Raw genomic sequence first — 23,466 nt, forward strand, 5'->3', positions numbered from 1 at the left:
AGCCTTTGCCATTATTCAAGCTTCTCTCTCAAACAACTTCCAAATACACTGGCCCCTTTTTAGTTCTTATCCTCCTAGGTGGTCCAATAGGTGGACCTGGAGTCAGGAAGACCGGAGTTCAATTCCAACTGCAGATACTTACTAGCTGGGTGACACTGGGCAAGTCATTTAACCTCTCTCAGCCTCATCTATAAAATGGGGATAATAATAGCACCTACCTCCCAGGGTTATGAGGATCAAAAGAGATATTTATAAAGCATGTTGCAAACATTATATAAAAATAAGCAATTATTGACCTTTCTGTAGCTTTTTACACTGCAGACCACCCCATTCTACTATATACTCTCTTGGCCTCAAAAACTTTGCACTCTCCTGGTTCTCCTCCCTGATTAGTCCTTCTTTCTTTCCCTGCTTTATTGTCTTCTCATGTTCTTCCCAAATCCTTAATGTGGATGTTCCTTAATTGTTTGCCCTTGATCTTCTCTGTGCCCCCTCACTTGGCAATCTCACTCAATCCCATGGCCTCAACTACTACTTCTATGCAGATGACTCTCAAATCTGTATTTCCAGTTGTGCCTACAAGATAGCTCCACCAGCAACATAAAGTCAACATATCTGAAGATCTAAGCTCTCTATCTTCTCCCCTAAATCTTCTCTTTCTTCCATCTTCATTGTTTTTATCTGTGGCACCTCCATTCAGTCCATGTTTGTGACCAGTCCCCACATTTGTAGCCTTGAATTGTTCTTTCCCTCACCTCTCATATCCAACCAGCCACTGTTGAGACATCTTTCCAAGCCAGCTCCTCCTCTCTATTCCCACTGCAACCAACCTTGGTTCCACCCTTCATGGATTATGATGGATTATTGCAATAATCTTCTTTCAGGTCTTTCTGCCTTGATTCCCTCTCTTCTAATCTAGTCTTCGTGCTGCTAGAAGAATAATCTTTCCCCTGCGTAGATATGGACATGTCCCTGCCCTGCTTAAAAATCTCCAGGAGCTTCTTATTGCCTACCAAGTAAAGGGTCCTGTACCTGGTATTTAAGGCTCTTCGTAACCTGATGTCATCTTAGCTTTTCAGCCTTGTCCCAAAGTTGTCCTTTCTACACGTTTTGGGTTCCAGACAAACTGGACTACTCTTTGTCTTCCCCTCCTCCCAGTCTGGCCTTCCCCATGACGTGAATTAAGTTCACTCCCCCACACATTTTTTAAGCTCTTCATTCTGGAGAGCCTTCCATTGAACTATGAATTCCCATCCATCCCAAGGCAAATGGCATATCTTCCAGGACATTTTCCAATTTTCAGCCTCCTCCCTCCCCAACAACCTTTTCCCTTGCATTCAACCTAGCACTTTGTTTTATAGCTCTCTAATGCACTTGATTTGTCATCTATTTGATATGTAACAGTGATCTATGTTGGTGTCATCCCCCTACTTGGTTGAAAGCTTCTACAGGTCAGAAATAGTATCATTTAACATTTATTTCCCTCAACGCAGAACACTGTGTTCTGCCTGCAGGACAAATTTAATTGTTTGTTTTATTTTTTGTAAACGCTGGAGAGGGGGGCAAGGAGAAGAGACATGGAGAGAGAGAAGAGTGAGATGAAAGGATGTAGGAAGGAAAGGTAACAGAGGACAAGTGAAAAGAAGAGGAAAGGGAAAAGGAAAAAAAGGGAGAGGAGAGAAGAGGGGAGGTGAATTCTCTTAAATGAAGACATTTTATCTGGGATCAGAATAGTACAGTGAAAAGGGGTCTGGACTTGGAGTCAAGACTCCTGAGTGGTTCAAGTCTGGTAAAAAAAAATTACTAGCTGTGTGACTTTGGATAAGTCACAACCTCTCTGAGCCTCTGTTTCCTTATCTGTAAAATGTGCATAAGGGTACTTATACTCCCTACCTCACAGGATTATTTTGAAAATCAGTAGAAAGAACCCTAGACCCTGAGACAATATGTCAGGTTTCAAGTCCTGGTGACAGGGGTGGTGGAACCATCTTGTCATAGCTCCCAAGAACCAACTGTTCGATTTTCTGTATGAATATTTACACCTCAGAAATCAGCAAATGCTACAAATCAGGGCTTCATTTAAGATAGTGATGGAGAAGATGTTCATAATGCAGATCAAGTTTCAATAAACATCTGTTAAGAAACTGCTATGGGCCAGGCACTAGGCTAAGCCCTGTGGATACAAAAATAGGCAAAAGATAGTCCCTGCCCTCATAGAACTTACAATGTAATGGGTGTCATATGTCCATTTTTTCCCTGTAGAGCTGGTTGTTAAACATGTACTAGAACACTCCTGTGTGACCCTGCATGATCAACTTAGCTTCTCTGAGCCTCAGTTTCTTCATCTGTAAAAGGAGAACAATATCATACCTCACAGAGCTATTAAGATCAAATGAGATAATAAATATCAGGTACTTTGCAAACCTTATGGCCCTATATGAATGTCAGCTATCATCATCATCATCATCATCATCATCATTATTATTAGGCCCAACTGAGATAATCTCTATGGATAAATTTTGAAATTTATCTTTTAAAATGGATTTTCTTCAAAGAGGAGGTATGAGAAGGCACCTTCCTTTCTTATTTGTAGTGGTGGATTGTAGGCATGAAGTACTGAATACGACTGGTTTGGGATTTTGCTATGTTGGTTAGTTTTGCTAAACAGTCCTTTCTTTCCTCCTTTTTCTTATAAAGTATGGTTCTCTGAGTGGGGGTGGGGGATGGTAAAAATAGTTTGGGAAAGGTGATGTAAAAACAAAAGGTATCAATAAAAAGTTAGAATAAATAAATAAAACTAAATTCATTTTGCTGTTTCCAGAACCCTAAGTGGGAAACAGGCTTCTCCAGGTGTGTTGTTTACGAGCTACAAAGTGGTGAAAGGGAGTGCCAGTGATTTTCTGATGTACTTTCCCCTTGATTTATGCCCCTAGAATTGTAATAGTAGGCTATTAAAACCAAATCCGTTTCCATTTGTCAACAGGGGTCGACTCTATGCTACCTTGGGACCCAATTGGCGGGTTCCAGTTCGGAACTCTCCCAGGACCCGGAGCTGTGTCTACAGGTAAAGGTTGCAGGGAGTGGGAGATTGTCCATCTATCTTCATATTTACCCAATACCTTATGTGTCAGTCAATCACTTGAGGGCTCCCCTGCTCTGGGCTTTGGTAACTGCCATGAACATTGTGGTGGTCTGTGTGCCTGAAACTTATCTACAGTGAAGGGGAGACAGTGAGAGCCACTTGACTCCTCAGGGCCCATGCCTATTTGCTTACAGCCCAGTATCCTGAGTCTTCTTAGGTCAGCCCCTGCAGCTAGCAGAGTCCCAGAAATCCATTTGCCCAGTACCTTAGTGAGAGATACAGATCAAAGTGTTGGGACAGGTAGGTGGCGCAGTGGATAGAGCACCAGCCCTGGAGTCAGGAGGACCTGAGTTCAAATCCAACCTGAGACACATTACACTCACTAGCTGTGTGACTCTGGGCAAGTCACTTAAAATTGGCTCACAAAACAAACAAAAAAAAAAAGGTGAAAGTGTTTTCATGGTGTAGTGAAAAGAGCCCAAGATTTGGAATTGGAAGACCTGAGTTAAGATTCTGATTACTGTCTGGATGATTTTGGACGAAGCAATGAACCTCCTCACACCTCAGTTTTTTATTAGGTCTCTAAGTTTCCCTGTATCTCTAAATCCTGTGATTAAATGGATCTATGTGGTTGGTGGGAGATGATGTAAGACTACAAGTGGGGGAGGATGGTCCCTTGAAACAGCTGAGGTAGTTCATGGGAAGAACATTACTAACCAGTCCTAGAAGTCTACAGTATGACCCTTCCTCTGTTTGGTCTCAATTTCCCCTGATTTTTACCTATGCTTTGCCTGCCTCCTCTGGGCTTTCCATGCAAACTGAGGCCTCTGTTATTTCCAGGCCCGTTCACTGAGAAGGATTCAATAGCAGACAGCCCAGGAAGCTCCCAGAGTAGCCTCGGGAGGCACCCTGGCCCTTGTGGTGGGAGAATGTGAAAGTCTACAGGTAGAGGAAGGCCTGAGCACAAGTCAAGAGCCACATTCTCACCAACCCTGTGGTCACGTCACTGTCCCAGGGCTCTGTGAGCTTCAGATAGCCTGGTCCCGAGATCCTGATAAGTCAACCCCACACTCCTCATTGCTTCAAATTGGAAATCTCATGAAGATCAATCAAAGACCACCTTCTAGGAGCTTCTGTTCCATTGCTTCAGATTTACAAAGAACCTGCTAAAGTTCCTTGCATGGGTTATGTATCACCACGAACAAATAGCACCTACCTCCCAGGGTTGGTGTGAGGATCACGTGAGATAAGATATGTAAAGTGCTTTGCAATCTTTAAAGTAGTCTATAAATGCTAGCTATTATTTTTGTTCTTGCTAACAAAGGCTCATTACTGAACACTACTGGCTACATAGATATAACTGGAATTGCTTAAATTCTTAAGATATTCATAATGTAGAAGTAAGTTGAGGATGGTGACTCTCCCTATCTACCAGAAAGGGAGGACTTCTGGGAGATGCTCAGAGGTTCCTATATATATGGACTGTCTCTCATCTTCTCTGTGGAGAAATCTTGATGATTGCCTCTCATCAGTCCCACAGGGCCGTGCAGCTGTGCACTGGGGAACTCAGCGGGGGTCATTACCATGGAGGGACCTTTGAAAAGGAAAACATTACTCAAGGAGGGACGAAAACCTGCGGTAAGTGCAGACCTACTATGGGAACAAATGTCAGTCACTGAAATACTGAGCACTTCTGACTCTCACTCTGCCTCAGGCTCCTGATATTTCTTCACCCTTGGGAACAGGATGAGTGTGACAAGCATGCCCAAAGCTTTCCTCAGCTTGGGCTCCCCCAGCCCTCTCAAGTTACCTTTGACCATGGGCCCTCTTGCCCTTAGGGGAACTTTCTCTGTGACCTACAACCACCACCCAATTCACTGAGGCCAACCAGTCAATGTTCCTGTAATCTAATGAGTACTGATTATGTAGGGAAAAGGAGACAACTTTATATTAACTGAAGGTCAACAAATGTGAGAAAGTATAAAATGTATGTATCATATACAAGTGCTCTCCCCTGCTGTTCAGTGAACATGTCCTTCTTTCAGTCCTGTGTGCTCAGCACCATTGGAGATTATCCATAAAAACATTTCCCTGAATCAGCCAAGACGCATGTATTCAATTGGAAGAGTTAGTTGTAATTAAGCCCAAACAAAGGGAGAGAATCCACAGCCTAGAGTCCAAGAAGCTTCTAAAACTGTTGATGTAGAAAAGAATCCTTGACTGTGGTCTTCTCTTCACTATGGTGACCCTGGCGGAAACACCTATTGCTCAGGGCATCCCTAGTGGAAAATACCTGTAGCCAGTTCCTTGGGCACCAGACAAAGGAATACAGAGCTTTTTTTGTTTAGACTGAGACTTGGGGACCATACACCTCTCTCTTCTATCCTCTCCTCCCTGCATAGAGAGTCATCAGCACAGCACATTCCCAGGTGACTATTCAAATCCCACCCCAAACATATCCTAGCTATGTGACCCTAAGCAAGTCACTGAACCTCTCTGTGCCTCAGTTTCTTCTATAAAATGAAGAAGCTAGACTTTATGGTTAGTAAAGTCCCTTTAATCTCAAAATCTATGATCCTGTGATCTTATGATCTTCCTTGTCTTTAAGAAATAGAACTATCCATAAGATCCTAATCTGATCTCTCAGATTGTCATAGAAATGGGTTCTCTAAGAGTATGCCAAAGGCACATAAACACGATATAGATGCTTGCAATTATCATCATTATCATTATTGTTACAAAAAAGAGACAGATGAGAAAATGTGGCATAGTGGAAAGACTGACTGATGGACTTGGAGTCAGAAGAACCCAGTGTTTGAGTTCTATTCCTTCCTCACTGTGTGGCCCGAGGTAAATCATTTTTCCTCTCTGGGCCTGTAAAATGAGGAGCTCACTTTCAGCTCTGTGAATTCTATTAATTCCTCACCTGATTGGTGACCATAGAACATCATGGGTTTCCTACTCCTCCCATGAAGTGTCTCTAGGATTCAAATTAGACCTTTGTTATCACAGTGCTTAGTACAAAGTTTGGGCACATAGTAGGTGCTTAATAAATGCTTATTGACTGCTTGTTGATTGACTGGTTGAGTAGGTTGTGAATATCGCCTTTGGGGAAGGGATAATTAAACAAAAGAATAATAACATTTGTGCAAGCCATTCCTCTTGGCTAGAATGTGGTCCTTCCTCCTCTCAATTCAGGTACCACTTCCTCCATGAAGCCTTTCTTGATATCCCCAAGTGATAGTGCTTACTCCATCTTTAATTACTTTGTAGAATACTTATCTGTAACAATATTGTATTCCACAAATACAAGACAACTAGGTGGATTAGTAGGGCAGCTAGGTGGTGCACTGGATAGCGTGCCAGGCATGGAGTCAAGAGGACTCATTTTCCTGAGTTCAAACCTGGCCTCAGACTCTTACTAGCTATGTAACCCTGGACTAATCATTTAGCCCTATTTGCCTCAGTTTCCTTATCTGGAAAAATAAGCTGAAGAAGGAAATGGCAAACCACTCTAGTTTGCCAAGAAAACCCCAAATGGGATCACAAAGCGTCAGAAATGACTAAACAACAAAAACAGAAGATGGATTATTGAATAGAGTGTTAGGCCTAGAATCAGGAAGACCTGAGACCAAATGTGAACTCTTGGGGCAGCTAGGTGGTACAGTGGATAGAGCACCAGCCCTGGAGTCAGGAAGATCTGAGTTCAAATCCGACCTCAGACACACAACACTTACTAGCTGTGTCACCCTGGGCAAGTCACTTAACCCCATTGCCTAACCAAAAAACAAACAAACAAACAAACAAAAAACAAATGTGAACTCTTAGAATCTCTTTGAGAGCAGGTCCTATTTCATTTTTTACTGCAACAAGCACAGCGCCTTATATATAGTGGGTGCTTAATAAATGTTCATTTAACTGATTTGACAATACCCTTCATGAAGAGTATCTTTCCCAGGTGTGATACCAGTCACCTTCTTTGCTTTCAGAAAAAAAGCGGCATCAGGTCATGCAGAACAATAAGGAAATCCCTTCCAAGCTCTGCCCTGATTCTAAACAGTGCTTAGAATGTGGCAGTCTAGCAGGACCGCAAGGGCAGGGTCCTGCAGCCCAGCCACATGTGAGAGATGCAGCAGGAAAACGTCAGAAAAGGTTGTCACATTTTGCTGTACTTTGTACCTAAGATTTCAGGTAATTTGGCCAATGCAAAAGACTTCCCCAGGACATGGCAGCACAAACACAGACACACGGGAAAGCCACCCACGTGATGATCCCCTCCCAGGATGGATGGCTCTGCCACAACAAGGTCTCACCTGGCTCTCTTGCTCCCCCTCCTGTCGGTCCAGTAAGTGCTGCTGCCACAGTATAAAGGCCAACCCAGAAACCTTGACTTTTCCTGCTTCTTTCTACCACAGAAAAGAAGCCTGAGAGTTGAAGGCAAATTGTTGTCCTCATTAAGGCTATTAGGTTCCAATGTATCACCCTCCATTTCCCCTAGACTGGGAGGACTAGGGAGTCTTTAATAATGTCAAAGATGATATAAATCACCCCAATTGTTTCTGGATGCACAAAACAGGGTCCAGCTATCCTTAGGCCTACATTTATTCTTCTCTGGAGTAAACTTCAGCCTGAAGTTCTGCTGGATTTCTAAGAGCCATGTATTTTAGACAGGGACTACCAGCCTTCTGTATGTCAATTTGCCGTAGCCCTTTTTCATTTAATTTAATTTTACTTTTTTCCACTTAATTACAAGTATTGCAATAGCCATATTTGTTACTATTATTCATTGCAGATGTTCTATATTTTAGCTATATCCTGAGGCAAATAAGCTTTTGTGGGCTATCCTGGAAACCTAACCACTGTTTGTTTCTTTTTCCCTCAATTTTGTTTTTAAACTTAATATAACAAACAAACCGATATGAAACAATATCCACAGCTATTTACAACTTTTTAGTGTTAACAATAATAACTTTTCCACTTTTCCCTTCTATGTCCCTTTTGCTCTCATGTATATTCTGCCCCCCCCCACACACACACTCCGTATTCAGAAATACAGGTACACATACACACATATATCCAACTTGGTCATGAGAATGACGGGACTTTAAGAAAAAGGAGTCATCAGAGTCAGGAAATGGCAGTTTCTTTGCGGGTGCTGAGGCTCTCACTAGGAGGAAAAAACAGCCTTTCATTTGCTGCATTTGGCATATATATCCTCTATTGGAACACTGGGATATCCCAATAAAAAATAAATACTTAATTGCAATACCTCAAGGCTGTGTGATTTCATCACTGTGTGTGGTCCCTTCTTTGATGCAGGTCCCAAGCCTGCCACATCTTATTAGATGGTCTTTATCAATCGCCAAAGCCAAAGACTTTGTAAACATCATTTTAGTAATGAGTAGCTCTTAGCTCATCTGTGCTAGTTCCCAGATGACAAACAGTTTATCACCAAACCTGTCCTCAAAACCTTTCCAATTTATTCGGACCCATCTGAGATTCTCTCAACAGGCATTTGAGAAGCTAGGGTCACCTCCATACCACAGTGAGGCATTGGGGGACTTTAGAGGAAGAAAACATGTCTAAATAAATATGAGTAAATATAATCAGATAAGTTAAAATAAACTTTTAAAATAGTTAAACTGTAAAAGATCCAAAGTAAAGCTCAATGTACCCCAACGAGGTCAATGATAAAAAGAAAGGCATAAAAATATTCATAAAAGCACTTTTTGTTTAAGCAAAGAACTAGAAACAAAGTAGATGCCCATCATTTAAGTAATAGTCAACAAATTGTGGCCTATGGATATAATGGAATATTACTATGTTATAAGAAATAATAGTTATGAAGAATTTGAAGAAGCACGGGAAGACATATGAAGTGAGACAGAGTAAAATGAATAGAACCAGGAAAGTAATGTACCCAATGACTAAAATAGCATAAATGGAAAGAACAAAAAATAATCCAAACTGTAATTAATTATAACAATCAAGCTCGGCCCCAGAGAAGAAATAAGAATGTGTAACTTCCTTCTTCAAAGAAGTGGGAGATTATGAATATGTAACTACATATTGTCAGACTAATGTGTGGCTGAAATACTTCATTTTTCTCTTTCTTTTTCATTCTTTGTTAATAGAAATAGCACATTTGTGGGGGAGGAAATAGTCAGAAATATAAATGATATAAAAATAAGATATGTTAATAATTTTTAAAGTAAAGCCCATCCTCTAGATTAAGACAGAATAAGGAATACAAGAAATCCTAGGGTTGGAGGGGTTTCGTTAGTCACATAGTCAAACCATCCACTTAATGAAGGAATTCTCTCTACTGTATCCATCCAGCTGGTGATCATAAAGTCTCTTCCTGATGATCTACAGCATTCACTGCGGCTTAAAGTAGACTATTTTAATTTGAGTAATCTCTGATTACTAGGAAAGTTCCAGAATAGAGATGCAATCTGCATCCCTATAAGCTTCCAGTATTTCTCTTTATTTTTCTCTCTGGCAGTAAGTAACTTAGGATAATATTTAACTCAGAGTTCTGAAAGAGTTTGTCAGTATGGCCACCACTGTCACTGATTTTTAAAAAAAAAAAATATAGAAAATGGGAAAGATTTCAAAGGACTGGATAGTCCTGAATTTCAAAGAGAAAAAGAAAGTAGATTCTGCATTACTTATTTGGAGGATGGTTTGTCAGTATTCAGAAAGGGAAGTAGTGATCATTGTGAATCATTGTGTGTCTACTAAGAACAGGTCATATCGGATTAGCTTCATTTCCTTTTCTGATAGAGTTACTAGACTAGTAGATTAGGGAAAGGCCACAGGCATAGCATAAATTTCATCGAAGCATTGTACAAAGTCTTTCGTAATAACCTTGTGGACAAGATAGAAAAATGTGGGTTGGATGATAGCACAATTAGATGGATTAGTGGTTGTCTGAGTAATCAAACCCAAAATGATGTTGGGTGGATTGATGTAAACCCTGGAAGAGGTCTCTAGTAGCATACTGTAGGGTTGTATCCTTGACTCTGTTCTTACCAGTATTCAGTAACTTTGAAGAGCCAATAAAAGGCTTGCTTATCAAATCTGTCAATAATATGAAGCTCAGAGTGGTAACTAAGAGACCATTTTACATAATCAGTTTACAGAAAGATCTTGATAGACTCAAAATATGGGCTAAATCTAAGGTGAAATTTCATAGGGAAAAAAATCCCAACTTCCTTCAACTGATCCCTGTGTGACCTTATCAGACATTGTAGTGGAAGGAGTCTTAAATTTGGAGTCACAGCAGTTGAATGCTAATGTTGGGTCCACTACTTAGTAGTTTGGGGACTTCAGGCAGGTATGTAACACAGTGGGGTTTTTTCCGTATGTAAAATGAAGAGCTTGGAATATATGATCTCCAAAACAGATTTTGGTTCAATATGAGGAAATACTTTTCACCAGTTAGGGTCATCCAAAAATGGAATAAACTGTCTTGGAAGGGAGTGATTTACTCATTGCTAAAGGAGATCCTCAAGTGGAGCTTGGATGATCACTTTGACAGGAATATTGTAGAGGGAATCCTTACTCAGGCCTGTGTGGGATTAGATAACCATGAAGGCCCCTTCCTACTCTGAGGTTCGGTGATTCTATAAGCTAACGATCTAATAAAGGAGAAAGACAAGTTCATAAGTAGCTACAACACAAAGGAGATTGTTGTTGTTGTTCAGTCATTTCAGTGATGTCCGACTCTTCATGACTCCATTTGGAGTTTTCTTGGCAAAGGAGTGGTTTACCATTTCCTTCTCCAGCTCATATTACAGATGAGGAAACTGAGGCAAACAGGGTTAAATAACTTGCCCAGGGTCACACAGCTAAGAATTGTCTAAGGCCGGATTTGAACTCAGGAAGATAAGTCTTCCTGACTCTAGACCCAGTACTCTATCCACTATACCACCTAGCTGCCCTGCACAAAGAAGATTGAGGTCAGAGCAAATGAGACTCTCTAGGCAAAAGGTAGGAAAAACTTGAGGAAGGGGAGATGATCTTCATCTGTGGGGTCAGGAAAGGTACCTAAAGGAAGTAGCTCTAGGCAGCCCTGGATACAATAAGGTTAGACAAAAAATGACTATCTACACCTTCCATGTGATCTTGGGGTCATGCAACAGAAATTTTCAAATTTTAAGAACAAGACTATCCACTGAGTATTTTCCAACCTGGTCCTATAAGGCACACGTTCATGGATTATTAAAAGTGACAGGGGGGTTACTCATCAGAGCTTTCTAACACCTTTGGCATGGTTCAATGTTACCCTAGTATCTGTTCCCTGTGGTCTAGATCTAAATCCATCAAGTTCCTTATTGCCCCTGAGGCCATATAGCACAACGTGATCAGGGAATTTGAAGGCTGATTGGCAGTCACAGGTTTCCCAATGGGTCAGCTGCAGTGAGTAAGAACCTAGGAATAGGTAGCTCCACTGTTGATTCCCCTGCTGTGGAGCCTGATTGCTGAGTTCTTGATATCACACATATATTTTGGGAAGGCATCCTGTCAAATAGCATCCTGGATGGTTCCTTCAGCCTCAGTGCCCACTCTACAGGAATGTAAAGAAATAGGGTTGCTGTATCCCTGTTGGGATTGAGGAATTGACCTAAATCTCTCTCTAGTGGCTCATTTTACCCACCCCACCCCTCTTTTATGCCTTGATCTCAGAAATATCCATTACTACTCTTTTCTTTTTTCTTTTTTTGGTGAGGCAATTGGGGTTAAGTGACTTGCCCAGGGTCACATAGCTAGTACGTGTCTGAAAGCCATATTTGAACTCAGGTCCTCCTGACTCTGAGACTGGTGCTCTATTCACTGTGCCACCCAACTGCCCCTCCATTACTACTCTTAAACCTATAGGGGCAGGGGAGGGATAGAGAGAAGAGGCAATTCAATTTTTAACTGTATTATTCTCTTTCTCCTACTGCCACCAGCAAGAATTTGCTTTACCATCTCAGAATTTCAGTCTGTAGAAGTCAGAAGAAAACTCTTCTAATTCAACAAAGTGTCTCCTCTATAGTATCTCCAACAAACTGTCCAGTCTTTACTGGAAGATTTCTAGTGAGAGGAGACTAGCCACCTTTGCTCAAGTGACTCATTCTATTTGGATTGCTGTAATTATTAAGGAGTTTTTTCTTATGGTATCCTTCTCTACCACTTTTACCCAATGCTTCTAGTTCTATCTTCTGGAGCCAGGAAGAATGTCTTACACAAATACTTGAAGATAGTTATCATGTTCCCCATAAGTCCTCTCTTCCTCAGTTTCAATATCTCTTAATTCCTTAAGCCCATCTTCATATTGCATGATTTTGAGACCCTTTACTATCCTGGAGGAAGTCATCTTCCTCCAGACACTTTCCAGCATATCAGTCTCCTCTCTAAAACATGGTACCCAGAACTCTTCCTAACACAGCAAGTATGGGCTGACCAGACCAGAGCACAGTGGGAATAATATTCCCCTTTTACTGGATTCTGCCCCTCTCTCAGCGCAAGCTAAAATTGCCTTACTTCTTTGGCTACAATATCAAATTGCTAGATCTTGTTGAACTTGTAGATCCATTAAACCCCCTGGTCTTTTTTAGATGAACTGCTATCTAGCCATACCTTTCCTATTTTGAACTCATGAAATCGATTTTTTTGAACTCTCTTATAATCCCTATTCTCTTTTTACTCATGTGGAGTTTGTTCAGAGACAGTAATAATGACTTCTTCATTGGGTTTGCCTTGGAGCAGCAACAAAGGCCCCCACTCAGGACTTGCCCTGGCACAGAAGCAGCAACCACTGACGAAGAGCAGTAGTAATACAGCCAAGTTAAGCCACTTCATCTGGCCGGGGAAAAAGGAAAAAACCTTGTCCCACCCTCTTCCCTACCTACAGCAGTGGGGGGAGAGGAACATTTCTGAAATTTCCAACCCAAGATATTTTGGGGCAGAAGGCCAAGTGAAGAAGGGAATCAGGCCCACCAATCCAAGGTTCTGGAAATGCTAAGAGAAAAGGATAAAAACAAACAAAACAGAATATCAGACACAATAGCAAGAAAGTTAAAACTTGCACAATGATGAATAAATTCAAGAAAAAGTCTGACTTAAAAGTTACAGAATTCTGTAGTAAAGGAAAAGCACAGAACGAAGCTACTGCAGAAATGTAGACTATAACAATACCAAGAGAGGGTGCAAGGAGGACTGAAGGATTTAAAAGACTAGTGAGAACTCATAGAGTGCAATAAAAGGAAGATTTGAATATAGCAACAACGACCAAAAAAAAACACAGGGGAAAAAATGCCAAAATATTTTATGAAAATGTAAAGTAATATAGAATGTAAGATGTCAGTGGAAGCTGAAGAAAGTAGAAGGGATATGGTCAAACAAAGATAAGTATGGTACATTGGAAAGAGTTTGGAATTTGGAGTCCTCAGATATGGGTTGAAAATTTGACCTTGCCATTTAACACTTATTAATTAATGCCTATGTGACTTTGCCAAGTCACATAACCTCTATGGGTTTCAAGTTTCTTCAACTATAAAATGACATCAAAGGTCCAACCCATTTCTAAATCTGTGATCCTATGAATCATGTCCATAATAACATTTGTGTTTGTTGCTTTCTCCGCATTTTGTTGAATGAAATTCAAGATCATGGATCCTCAGAGTTGAAAAGGAACCTCAGAGCAATCTTCTCCAAGCTGTATCTGAATGAAAATTCCCAGCACAAATATAATTGGAAAGTTGTCTTTCAGCCTTTGCTAGATAGAAGACCTTGAGTGAAGGGGAACATTGTATCCCATGGCAACCCATTCTGTGTTTTGATGTATCTAATTTTGTGTTCATTTAGCAGCTGAGGGGAGTGGTAAATTTGGTTTTAATTATCAACAGATATATGTGTTCAATCATATGGATAAGAAGCCAAAGAAAGATAATACAAGAAAATTAATGAACGAAAACAATGTCAACAAAATACCAAAGTTCCAAACAGGATCAGTCGAATAAGCAAAACAAAACAGCCAAGACCCTGTAAGCAATTAAGCAAAACTACATGGGAGGGTGAGGGGAATGGTTATATATACAAGCACCCTTTTCCTATTTACTGATTAATAAAAAAAAGACCATGAATATTAACTTTAACCAAGTTGCAATGTTACCCGTTGTATTTCTCTTGAGTTTCTTTTGTCATTTGATATATTTCTTATCATAGTGAAAGTGATAAAGAGGTAAATAGGATATTGAACTCAGAGTCAAGAAGACCTGTATTCAAATTCTATCTCTGGCACTAACTCTGACTATGGACAAATAACTTAATCTCCCTTAAACCTCAGTTTAATTATCTATAAATTGGGTAAAATAAAACCTTTAATACCCCCCACAGGATGATTGTGAGGCTTAAATAATAATATGTATAAAGTATTTGGCAAACTTTATAGCACTATATGTCAGAGGAAAAAAGCTAATGAATATGTAAAAATAGGAGGGTGTCAATTGAGTCAATCAATTATCCCACCTCATTCTACCCCACTAACACTGATACCTTTATCAGGTGAGCACACATCTCAAAAGGAGCAATCAGAAGTGCAAGCAAGATCTAAGCACCTCCTTTGGATCAATTAATCGATCAAAAGCAATTCAGCTCGGTGTACCAGGAGGTCAATTCAGATTGGTTGAGAGACTTGGTTATAGCTTGTGGGACTTACACAAAACCAATGAGTTAGTGTGGAACTGAGAATAACCATGTCTGGCAGCAGAAAGGATGGGACAACTTCAGCCAAGACCCTGAGAAAGAATCACTAGGGGAAGGGAGAGAAGATCCCTGGCTTCAGTTTCCTTTTCCTCCCACCCTTGACTAGGGGAAAACCTTGTAAACTACAGAAGGCCAGACTCTTTGGAGTTTGTCATTATCTTAGCAGCGTCTCCAGAACTATAGTGATTTGTGCCTTCATTGGGAGACAAGGGTAAACTAGACAAACTTCAAGATTCTACAGAGTCTAGCAGAAGAGCTATAGCAGCAGTTCTGAAAGTGTGGTCCAGGGCCTTCTGGGAGTTCCTGACATGCTTTTCAGGGATCTATGAGGTCAAGACCATACATAATATGTATAGTTAAATTATACATAAACTCTACATAATAATACTAATACATTTTAATTTCTAATACAGCAAATGATTGACATAATCCACAAAAACAAAAGCACCAAGGGGAGGGGTTTCCTCAATAATTTTTATGAGCTTAAAGGAAATTTGAAAACCACTGACCTACATCATGCCTAAAGGGAACTTCACGAGTTTCCCAGGAAGAGAATACTTGGCACAGTGGATGGAATTCTGGGCTTGGAGTCAGAAAGACCTAAGTTCCAGTCTCACTTCAGATACTTACCAGCTGTGTGACCTTGGGCAAGTCATTTCATCTCTATTTGACTCCATTTACTCCACTGAAGAATAGGAATAATAATAGCACCTATCTTTCAGAGTTGTTGTGAGGATCAAATGAGACAATAATTGTAAAGCACTTAGCACAGTGCCTGACACATAGTAAGTGCTACATAAATGTTAGCTGTTATAAGAAGGTGGAGGAGGAGAAGGAAGAAAAGGAAGAAGAGGAGAAGGAGGAAGAGGAAGAGGAGGAGGAGGAGGAGAAGAAGAAGAAGGAGAAGAAGAAGGAGAAGGAGAAGGAGGAGAAGGAGAAGGAGAAGGAGGAGAAGGAGAAGGAGGAGAAGGAGAAGGAGAAGAAGAAGAAGGAGGAGGAGAAGAAAAAGAAGAAGGAGGAAGAGGAGGAGGAGGAAGAGGAGGAGGAGAAGAAGAAGGAGAAGAAGGAGGAGGAGGTGGTAGCAACCAGGAGCTGTGAGTTACCCCCTCACTACATGTGCTCTTTAATCTTGAGCCTACTTTCCCCTGAATTTTGTATGTAACCCAGGTTTGTGTGGGCATAACTACTTCAACTAATGGAGGTACCCTTGAGAAGCCTTTCTAGCATAGCCAGATTGACTAAAATGGAGGCTTCTTTGTCACCTACCGCATGGATGGAGGTAGCCTCCTTTGATTGGCTGCCTGTATCTTTAAAACCAGTGGTTCCTTTCAGCCACCCTCTTTCTGTTACCATATGAATAAATACCCCTTTTAAACTAATTTATTTCAATCAGTAATCATGAGGATAAGAACACTGGTAGGAGCATATGACCTCTAATAACATTAGAAAAACAACCCCCAACCCCTCCGGGCTACCCTTAAAACTCCAAGGGGAACATAGTAGCCACTTGCTCTCTGGGGACCCTGGCTGCCTGGGCAAATAGAGGTTGGGAGAGTATCCCCAGAGTCTGTGCTAAACAGAAACTATTCTGTTGCTTCTTTTTCCATTCTGCTTCACATCCTATGTCTTCCCATATTTATAGTCTTCATATTCATAATTCTTATAATTCATAATTCCTTATCAGCGCTCTCACTCCAGAATGAGCTCACCCCTGAACTGTGGTGCAATTAGTATTTAACAAAGAGCAGAAAATTAGAGTTTGGGGGATGGGGAGGGGTGCAGGGCTCAGAAGATCAATGGAAAAAATGCAAGATACAGGAAATTTTTAGGAAATAGATCCAGACAGTCCAACATTAGTATACCTGGAATTCTAAAAATAAAGTTAAAAAAGTAGCATCACTGAAAGAGGCTATTCAAAAGAGTAATTCAAAGATCCATACTTCTATTGGTGAGAGCACTTCCTCCAGCAATACAGGACCCTCCCTTAATCAATGGAGCAGCTATGGCCAGAAATACACCCCCTGGTGGCCAGTCTTCTGGTAATGAGTCTTTGCAACCAGGTTCATCCTCCCTATGGATGCGCAGTCCATTAACTCCACATGAATGACCCCAGCTCAGTGGGGCCTGCCAGAACTAGTTTTCTGCTGTTTTAGCCATAAAACCCCACCATGGTCACCTCCATGTCATAATAAAGCATCGGTTTTTATTTCAAGGAAATAATTACATGATGATAATTGATACTTTATAGCATGTTAAGGCTTATAAAACCATTCACATATTGTCTCGTCTACTGCGCACAAAACTATAGGCAATAACTATATCCAAAAAAGAGACCTGATCAAAGCTAAGAGCATAACCACATCTAACTCCATAACCTGGGCATGAGGTCACAGGTTTAATAATGCAATGAGCATCAGAATATTGAGACAGACATAGAGAATGCCAATTTCCTGGGTGCCCAGGCATATGTGAGCTTTTCAAGCCCAGCTGTGTGGAGCTATTCCACCCCCTCCAGCTCCTTCAGCTGCTATTCCCATCCTCTATTAACTGCCATAGTAACCAAAAAACCAACATAGACAGGCACAGATCTGTGAGCAGGAGCACCATTTGTTGTTATTTATTTCCCAAAAGCAGAGGGAGAGCTGTGCCCTGCAAAGTTATCAGAAGCTGAAAGCAATTATTGCTAGTCGATCTTATCTGCCTTTAATTTCTGATTTTCCCAGGAAGTTCAGGGTACCCAAATCTACACCAAACCCTCCCTTTTATGCCCATTCATTGCTTAGATCCTTCCACTCTATGTTTCAACTAAATCGATGTGCTAACTGTTCTCCAAACTGGGCATTCAGTCTTCTATTTTCATGTCATTACAACAACTGTCCCCCTATTTCTAGAGTAATTAATCCCTTCTTACCATTGCTCCTTAGACTCCAAGCTTCCTTTGAGGCTCAGCTCAGGTTCCACCTCCAAAATAAAGCCTTTCTCAATATCCTCAGGTTGTTAATTCTCTCTCCTCTCTCAAGTGTATTTATATGTGTACATGTTGGTTCCCTTTAGTACAACTAAGTCCCTTGAGAGCAGAAACTGTTTTTCCTTGTTGGAGTGTGAGGGATGTCATCCCCAGTACCTAGCACAGTATCTATCTATACATGGCACTGTTTAATTGATGTTTTTAATGCTATAGGTAAGTAACTTCCTCCAGCATTATAGATTTGCACCTTCTTCGAAATGTCCAGTCTTGCAGAGTTGCCTGAGGCACCGAGAAAGTTAAGTAACTTACCCAGAGTCACACAGCCAGTATTTGTCAGAGATGGACCTTCAACCCAGGTTGTCTTGACTCTGAGCCTGTCTCTCTATCCACTATCCAATGCTACCTTGCATCGTGATCATTGAATTTCTCTTTATTCCATTTCATCTTATTCAATTCAACCATCATTCCTTCTACATAACACTCCTTCTCCCATCTCCATGCCTTTGTACACACTCTGCACCATGCCTTGAAATGCTCTCCTTCCTACCTCTGCCTCTTAGAATCCCTAAAGTTCAGCTGAATTGCCACCTCCTCCATGAGGTTTTTTCTAGTCCTCTCACCCCACCTACTAGTGCCTCCCCTAGAATATTACTTTGTCTTTACCTTGTACATATTTTGTATTTACTTATATGTGTATGTTATTTTCACCAATAGAATCTAAACTCTTCAGAGTCAAGAACTGATCCATTTTGTGTTTTTATCCCTGCCCTACCCCCAGCACCTATCACATAACAGGCACATTTGAATCAATACTTGTTGCTTGCTTGATTTCAATTTCTTTCACACACCAACCTTCAGGCAGTCTTGTCTGGAGGCTCATCTAAAGTGTCAAGATCTGCCTTTCTTATTTCCTGCTCTGACCATAACAAAGAACCTGCCCCAAGGCCCGTCCTCCCTGCAGCGGGACAGAACATACTCCTCCTTAATCATCACAGTACTACTGTGATACTGTCTAAACTCATCCGGGCAGTTTTTCAACTTTGGATCCATTTTCTATTCTCCATTCATGTTATTTTTCTGGCACTGGTGACTAGCAGAACATATCCTCCCCTATCTCCCTTAATCTCCATCAAGATCATATTACATGCCTTGAATGAATTTTTCATTCCACATCCAGTTTGTTTTATCAAGGTCTGTCTCTGAGCTAGTCACCTTGGCTACCCTCTGCAGCTTTAGAACATAATACTTGAATCTAAGAAAAGAAAATATCTGACAGGTTGTCCATCAAACATAATTTCATTTTTTTCTAGCCAGGGATACAAAATAAGGCTTCTAAGGTAATCATGAAAAGCTTGGGGGAAATTGTGGCCCAGCATCAAACTCTTTTGTGGATGTAAGTTCATCACTGTTCTGATCAACCCAACCTTGATTATAAGATCACAGATCTTTAACACTCTTGCTCACATCTTCCCTTTTTCAAGGTTTCAACTTTCCAGTTCTATTTGGGTGGAAGAGAGACTGCCCTTTCGGAGAGTCACAACTTCCAGGGACTCAGAAAGGCAGATATTGGGGGATTTCTGTCTACCAGCAGACACCAGTTGTCAATATTTCACCATATGTTATTAAAAAGAATGGGTTATGGAGCTTGCATAGAGGGAGAAGGGACTTTGGTTTTCCTCTCCAGCTAGTTGAGATTATCACAAAAAGTAAAGAGCAAATAACAGAGATATAAATATACCAGCAAAGTGCGAAGATTATTTCTAAGCCATCCCTTTACAAGGTGTGAAGGAGTATCCTGATTGAATTGGAAGAGTAGTTGATCCATTGGCTAGGAGGAGATTGGCCATGTCCTTGGAGACCTTTAAAAAACTTACCCTGGCAAGCCCTGGATGTAGTCAAACAGTTTAAGGGTTAGAGACTTCAAGGTACTGAAGGTGGAGGTCAGTTATGTAGGGTGATCCCTGTGCCTCTACAAGAGGCCAATAAGGGGGGAGGAGTTTCTCTCCTTCCTGACATCAGCCATGGTACCTAGCAACTATCTAACTAGTGGGTGATTCCCATATTCAACAGGGAGCACTTTAGAGAGCCATAGAATTCAAGGGATAAAACAAAGACACATACTCTCCAAACAGACAGATGCAGGTAGCAGCCATAGGAGGAAGCAATTTCAAGGAGCAAGACTTCTGGCAGCAAAAAAGAGAGCTGACAGTGGCTTTGAGAAAGAATTAGCTCCAGCATTTAGCTGGGGTAGCTAGGTGATGCAGTAAATAATGTGCCAAGCCTGGAGTTAGGAAGACTCCTCTGCCTGAGTTCAAATCTGTCCTCAAACAATTCCTAGCTATGTGACCCTGGGCAAGTCATTTAACTCTGCCTCAGTTTCCTCATCTGTAACATGAGTTAGAGAAGAAATGGCAAACTACTCCAGTATCTTTGCTAAGAAAACCCCAAACTGTGTCATAAAGAGTCAGACACAGCTGAAAAATGACTGGACAATTTGAGAGTTTAAGCTGTGCAAAAGTACACATCCAGGGAGCCCAGATGAGCAACCCAACCAGCAGAGATGTTGTCTCCAGAGTGAAACAGCATGAAGACTTTATAAGAAAAGAAGGAATATGAAGGCTCTGTAGTACTGGTGATGACCTGATTTGACCACACCAGGTTACTCTAGGTTAGACTTTCCCCCTAACTCTATGTATTTATAGAAGAGTGTGCCCCAAGCTTGGGGGGCGGCTTCATTGTGTTGCTATTATTCATACCATGCTATCTTAATAAATGCCTTTACTTAGAATTAATTATTTCTGACTATACTGCATACTGTGTTTCTAGATACTATATTTAGAGGTACCCCTGTGGGGTTAGGATATCTCCTCTACTGCTATCTATTTGAGCCCCTTTCCTCAGCCTATTAGTCAGCAATGACTAGAATCCCAGTTCCATTTAAGTAATTATTACCAATTACTTTTTACAAAAAGATATTTACTTCAAAGATATGGCAAGTATAAATATGAGAAGAATGGTTTGCCCATCAGCTTTTGTGGATGTAAAACAAAGCACAAAACATCCACAAAACCCAACAGCTGGGGGGCATACTCTCCTTTATACCACCTTGGTCCCTAGAGAGAATGGGCTCAGACTCATTCATTGTAGCATCTAGATAGTATTGGTCCCAACAAGTTCACATCTAAACGTAGAATTTCTATTGAATGACTCCTCATCTCAGCTAACACTGACTTGGGTCCCAAAAGACACTCCTCGCTCCTTGGGGCCCCAAAGTTGGTCTGACTGCAAAACCCAACATGAAATCAATTCCTGATCCCCTAGACTCCTAGACCTCTGACCTTTCAAAAGTCACAAGGTCATACCTTTCAGATTAATCTTCACCTAAAATAAAAGAACAAATACTGAAGCAAAGAACCAAGGTGCATTTTCACAGGGCCAAATGTCAGTCTTGCACAGGGAGGGCCTGAGTCCTCTCCTCTGACATCAATGGGTCTCACCAGATACTGTCAACCAGGGAGAAATCACATGAAAAGAAGGTTTCTCCAAACCAGGAGAAATAAGCAGGTATCTATTTAGTCAGTGCTTTTTGAACATACCCCAAAGACAACTCAAAAAGGCTCCTCCTCACTACATGGTTAACAGACCTAGAATCTGTTCCTAAACATCAACACATGCTCCAACACCTCTTTGAGGCACTTCTATTACATTCCATCGTGAGTTTCCCTGGGCTCTCAGGCTTCCATGTAGAAAAGTACATTATCAGCTCTCTGGGTATGCTCATAAAGACTGGGATTAGTGACCAACAACCTCATCTGATATATAAAACACTAAAATTAGCAAAACAAGGAAGATAGTTCTTAAATGAACCAATCTTGAATACAAAAATCAAATAATCCACAAAGTCACTACCAAAGGATTTAATTCCTGGACATAAAAGTAGATTCTTAATAAGTAATTAATATTTATGCTTATAATCATTATTTTGAAAGAGAAGGCATTCAGCCAAACTCCTTTTGTGAGATAAATATGATCCTGATAACCAAACCAATGAAGGATAAAACAGAAAGCAAACTATAGATCAATGTTATTAAGAAATATTGATGTAAAACATTTACATAAAATCTTAGGAAAACCACTATAGTAATATGTCCAAAAGATTATTTACTACTTTCAAATTAGATTTATATTTGGAATATAAGAAACATCAGCAAAACAATTAGTATAGTTATTCAACTTGGGGGTTAATAATTTCATTAATGTGAGGGATTCTGTCTACCAGTACAAATCAGCAACTGCTCAGCAATCTATCCTCTTAGTTGCCTGGGCCCTGAGAAGTTCAGTAACTTGCTTAGAGTCATACAGTGACAGTGTTTGTCAAAGTTGAAACATATCAATAAACAGAAAATTCCATCAAAATAAACTATTCATTTATACTTTTTAAAAATCGTAAAAGAAAAAAAAGTATAGATATAGAAGGGCAATTTCCAACTAATAACAAAAAAAAGAAAAAATATATGCATATATACACATATATATGTATATGTACACACATGTGTACACACAAATAAAGTAATGTATTCAAAAGGTTATTCCCTATTTTCCAATTAGATTTATACATATACACTCTCTTAAGAACTTTGGAATTGATTGTGTGACATGGGAGACGCTGGCACAGGACCACTCAACATGGCATGCCTACATTAGAGAAGGTGCTGTGTTCTATGAACAAAGCACAATTGAAATAGCTCAGAAGAAGCGCTAGATGTGCAAATTTAGAGAATCCACCCCAAAAGTTCACATGGACTATTTGTGCCCGACCTGTGGTAAAACATTCTGAGCTAGTATTGGTCTGATCAGCCACAGTCAGACACACTGAAACCTGACTCTAGTATAGTGATGTCATTTTGGTTCTCTTTGAGAACAAAGGACAACCATATATATATATATATATATATATATATGTGTGTGTGTGTGTGTGTGTATGTATAAATGTATACACCTATTTATTTATACATATGTACAGATGCACATATATATGTATAGGTGTCTAAATCTAATTGGAAAATAGAGAATAATCTTTTGGATATATTACTACCATTGTGTTACTATAGTTGTGTTCCTTCTCTTTCATATTCACATATGTTTGTGTTTATATGTATAGGTGTATAATATATATAAATCTATACAAAAATATATGTGTACATATATGTATGTGTATATCTATACATGTGAATAAACATGTACATACACACATACCTACACACAGGTGTATGTGGGTATAGGTGTGTTTATATACACATATACATACAAATATAGTTAATCAAGTGATTTCAGACAGGAAAGAGGGGCAGGCATCTTTGGAGAGCTAGCATGTATATGAGTATGGCCACAGAAAGGAGAGGATAGGGTAAAAACAGGCCAAAAATTGAATAGAGGGGAAAAGAAAGAAAGAAGGTCAAGGAGACAGTAGGCCCAAATGAGAAGAGACTAAGTTGGGAGAAACCCCATTAGGTAATCTAATTTCTAATTGGATGAAAGATTAGGGAATTTCCAACTTAGGAGAGGGAGAGTGAATAGGTACATTTCCTGAAACCAGAAAAAGAGCTTTCCCACACACCCAAGTGTCTATATACAATCGAAGGAACATGAAACAATAGCTGAT

The 23,466-nt window shown here is 40.3% G+C and overlaps 1 protein-coding gene across 5 annotated transcripts in view; it reads left to right on the forward strand.

Annotated features, from left to right (window-relative positions):
• Window positions 1–23,466, forward strand: part of LOC114047106 (ras-specific guanine nucleotide-releasing factor RalGPS1) — a 490,091-nt gene that overhangs the window by 456,520 nt on the left and 10,105 nt on the right. For 4 of the 5 annotated variants that reach the window (XM_027867842.1, XM_027867839.1, XM_027867838.1 and 1 more), the window contains 2 exons: window positions 2,984–3,064; window positions 4,615–4,720. In XM_027867842.1, the coding sequence (XP_027723643.1) occupies window positions 2,984–3,064; window positions 4,615–4,720 (187 nt within the window). The remainder of the gene's footprint in view (window positions 1–2,983; window positions 3,065–4,614; window positions 4,721–23,466) is intronic. The other variant, XM_027867840.1, reaches the window with a different exon arrangement.

This window comes from Vombatus ursinus, unplaced genomic scaffold, assembly GCF_900497805.2.
Source record: "Vombatus ursinus unplaced genomic scaffold, bare-nosed wombat genome assembly UNPS02014786.1, whole genome shotgun sequence".
Lineage (NCBI taxonomy): Eukaryota > Metazoa > Chordata > Mammalia > Diprotodontia > Vombatidae > Vombatus > Vombatus ursinus.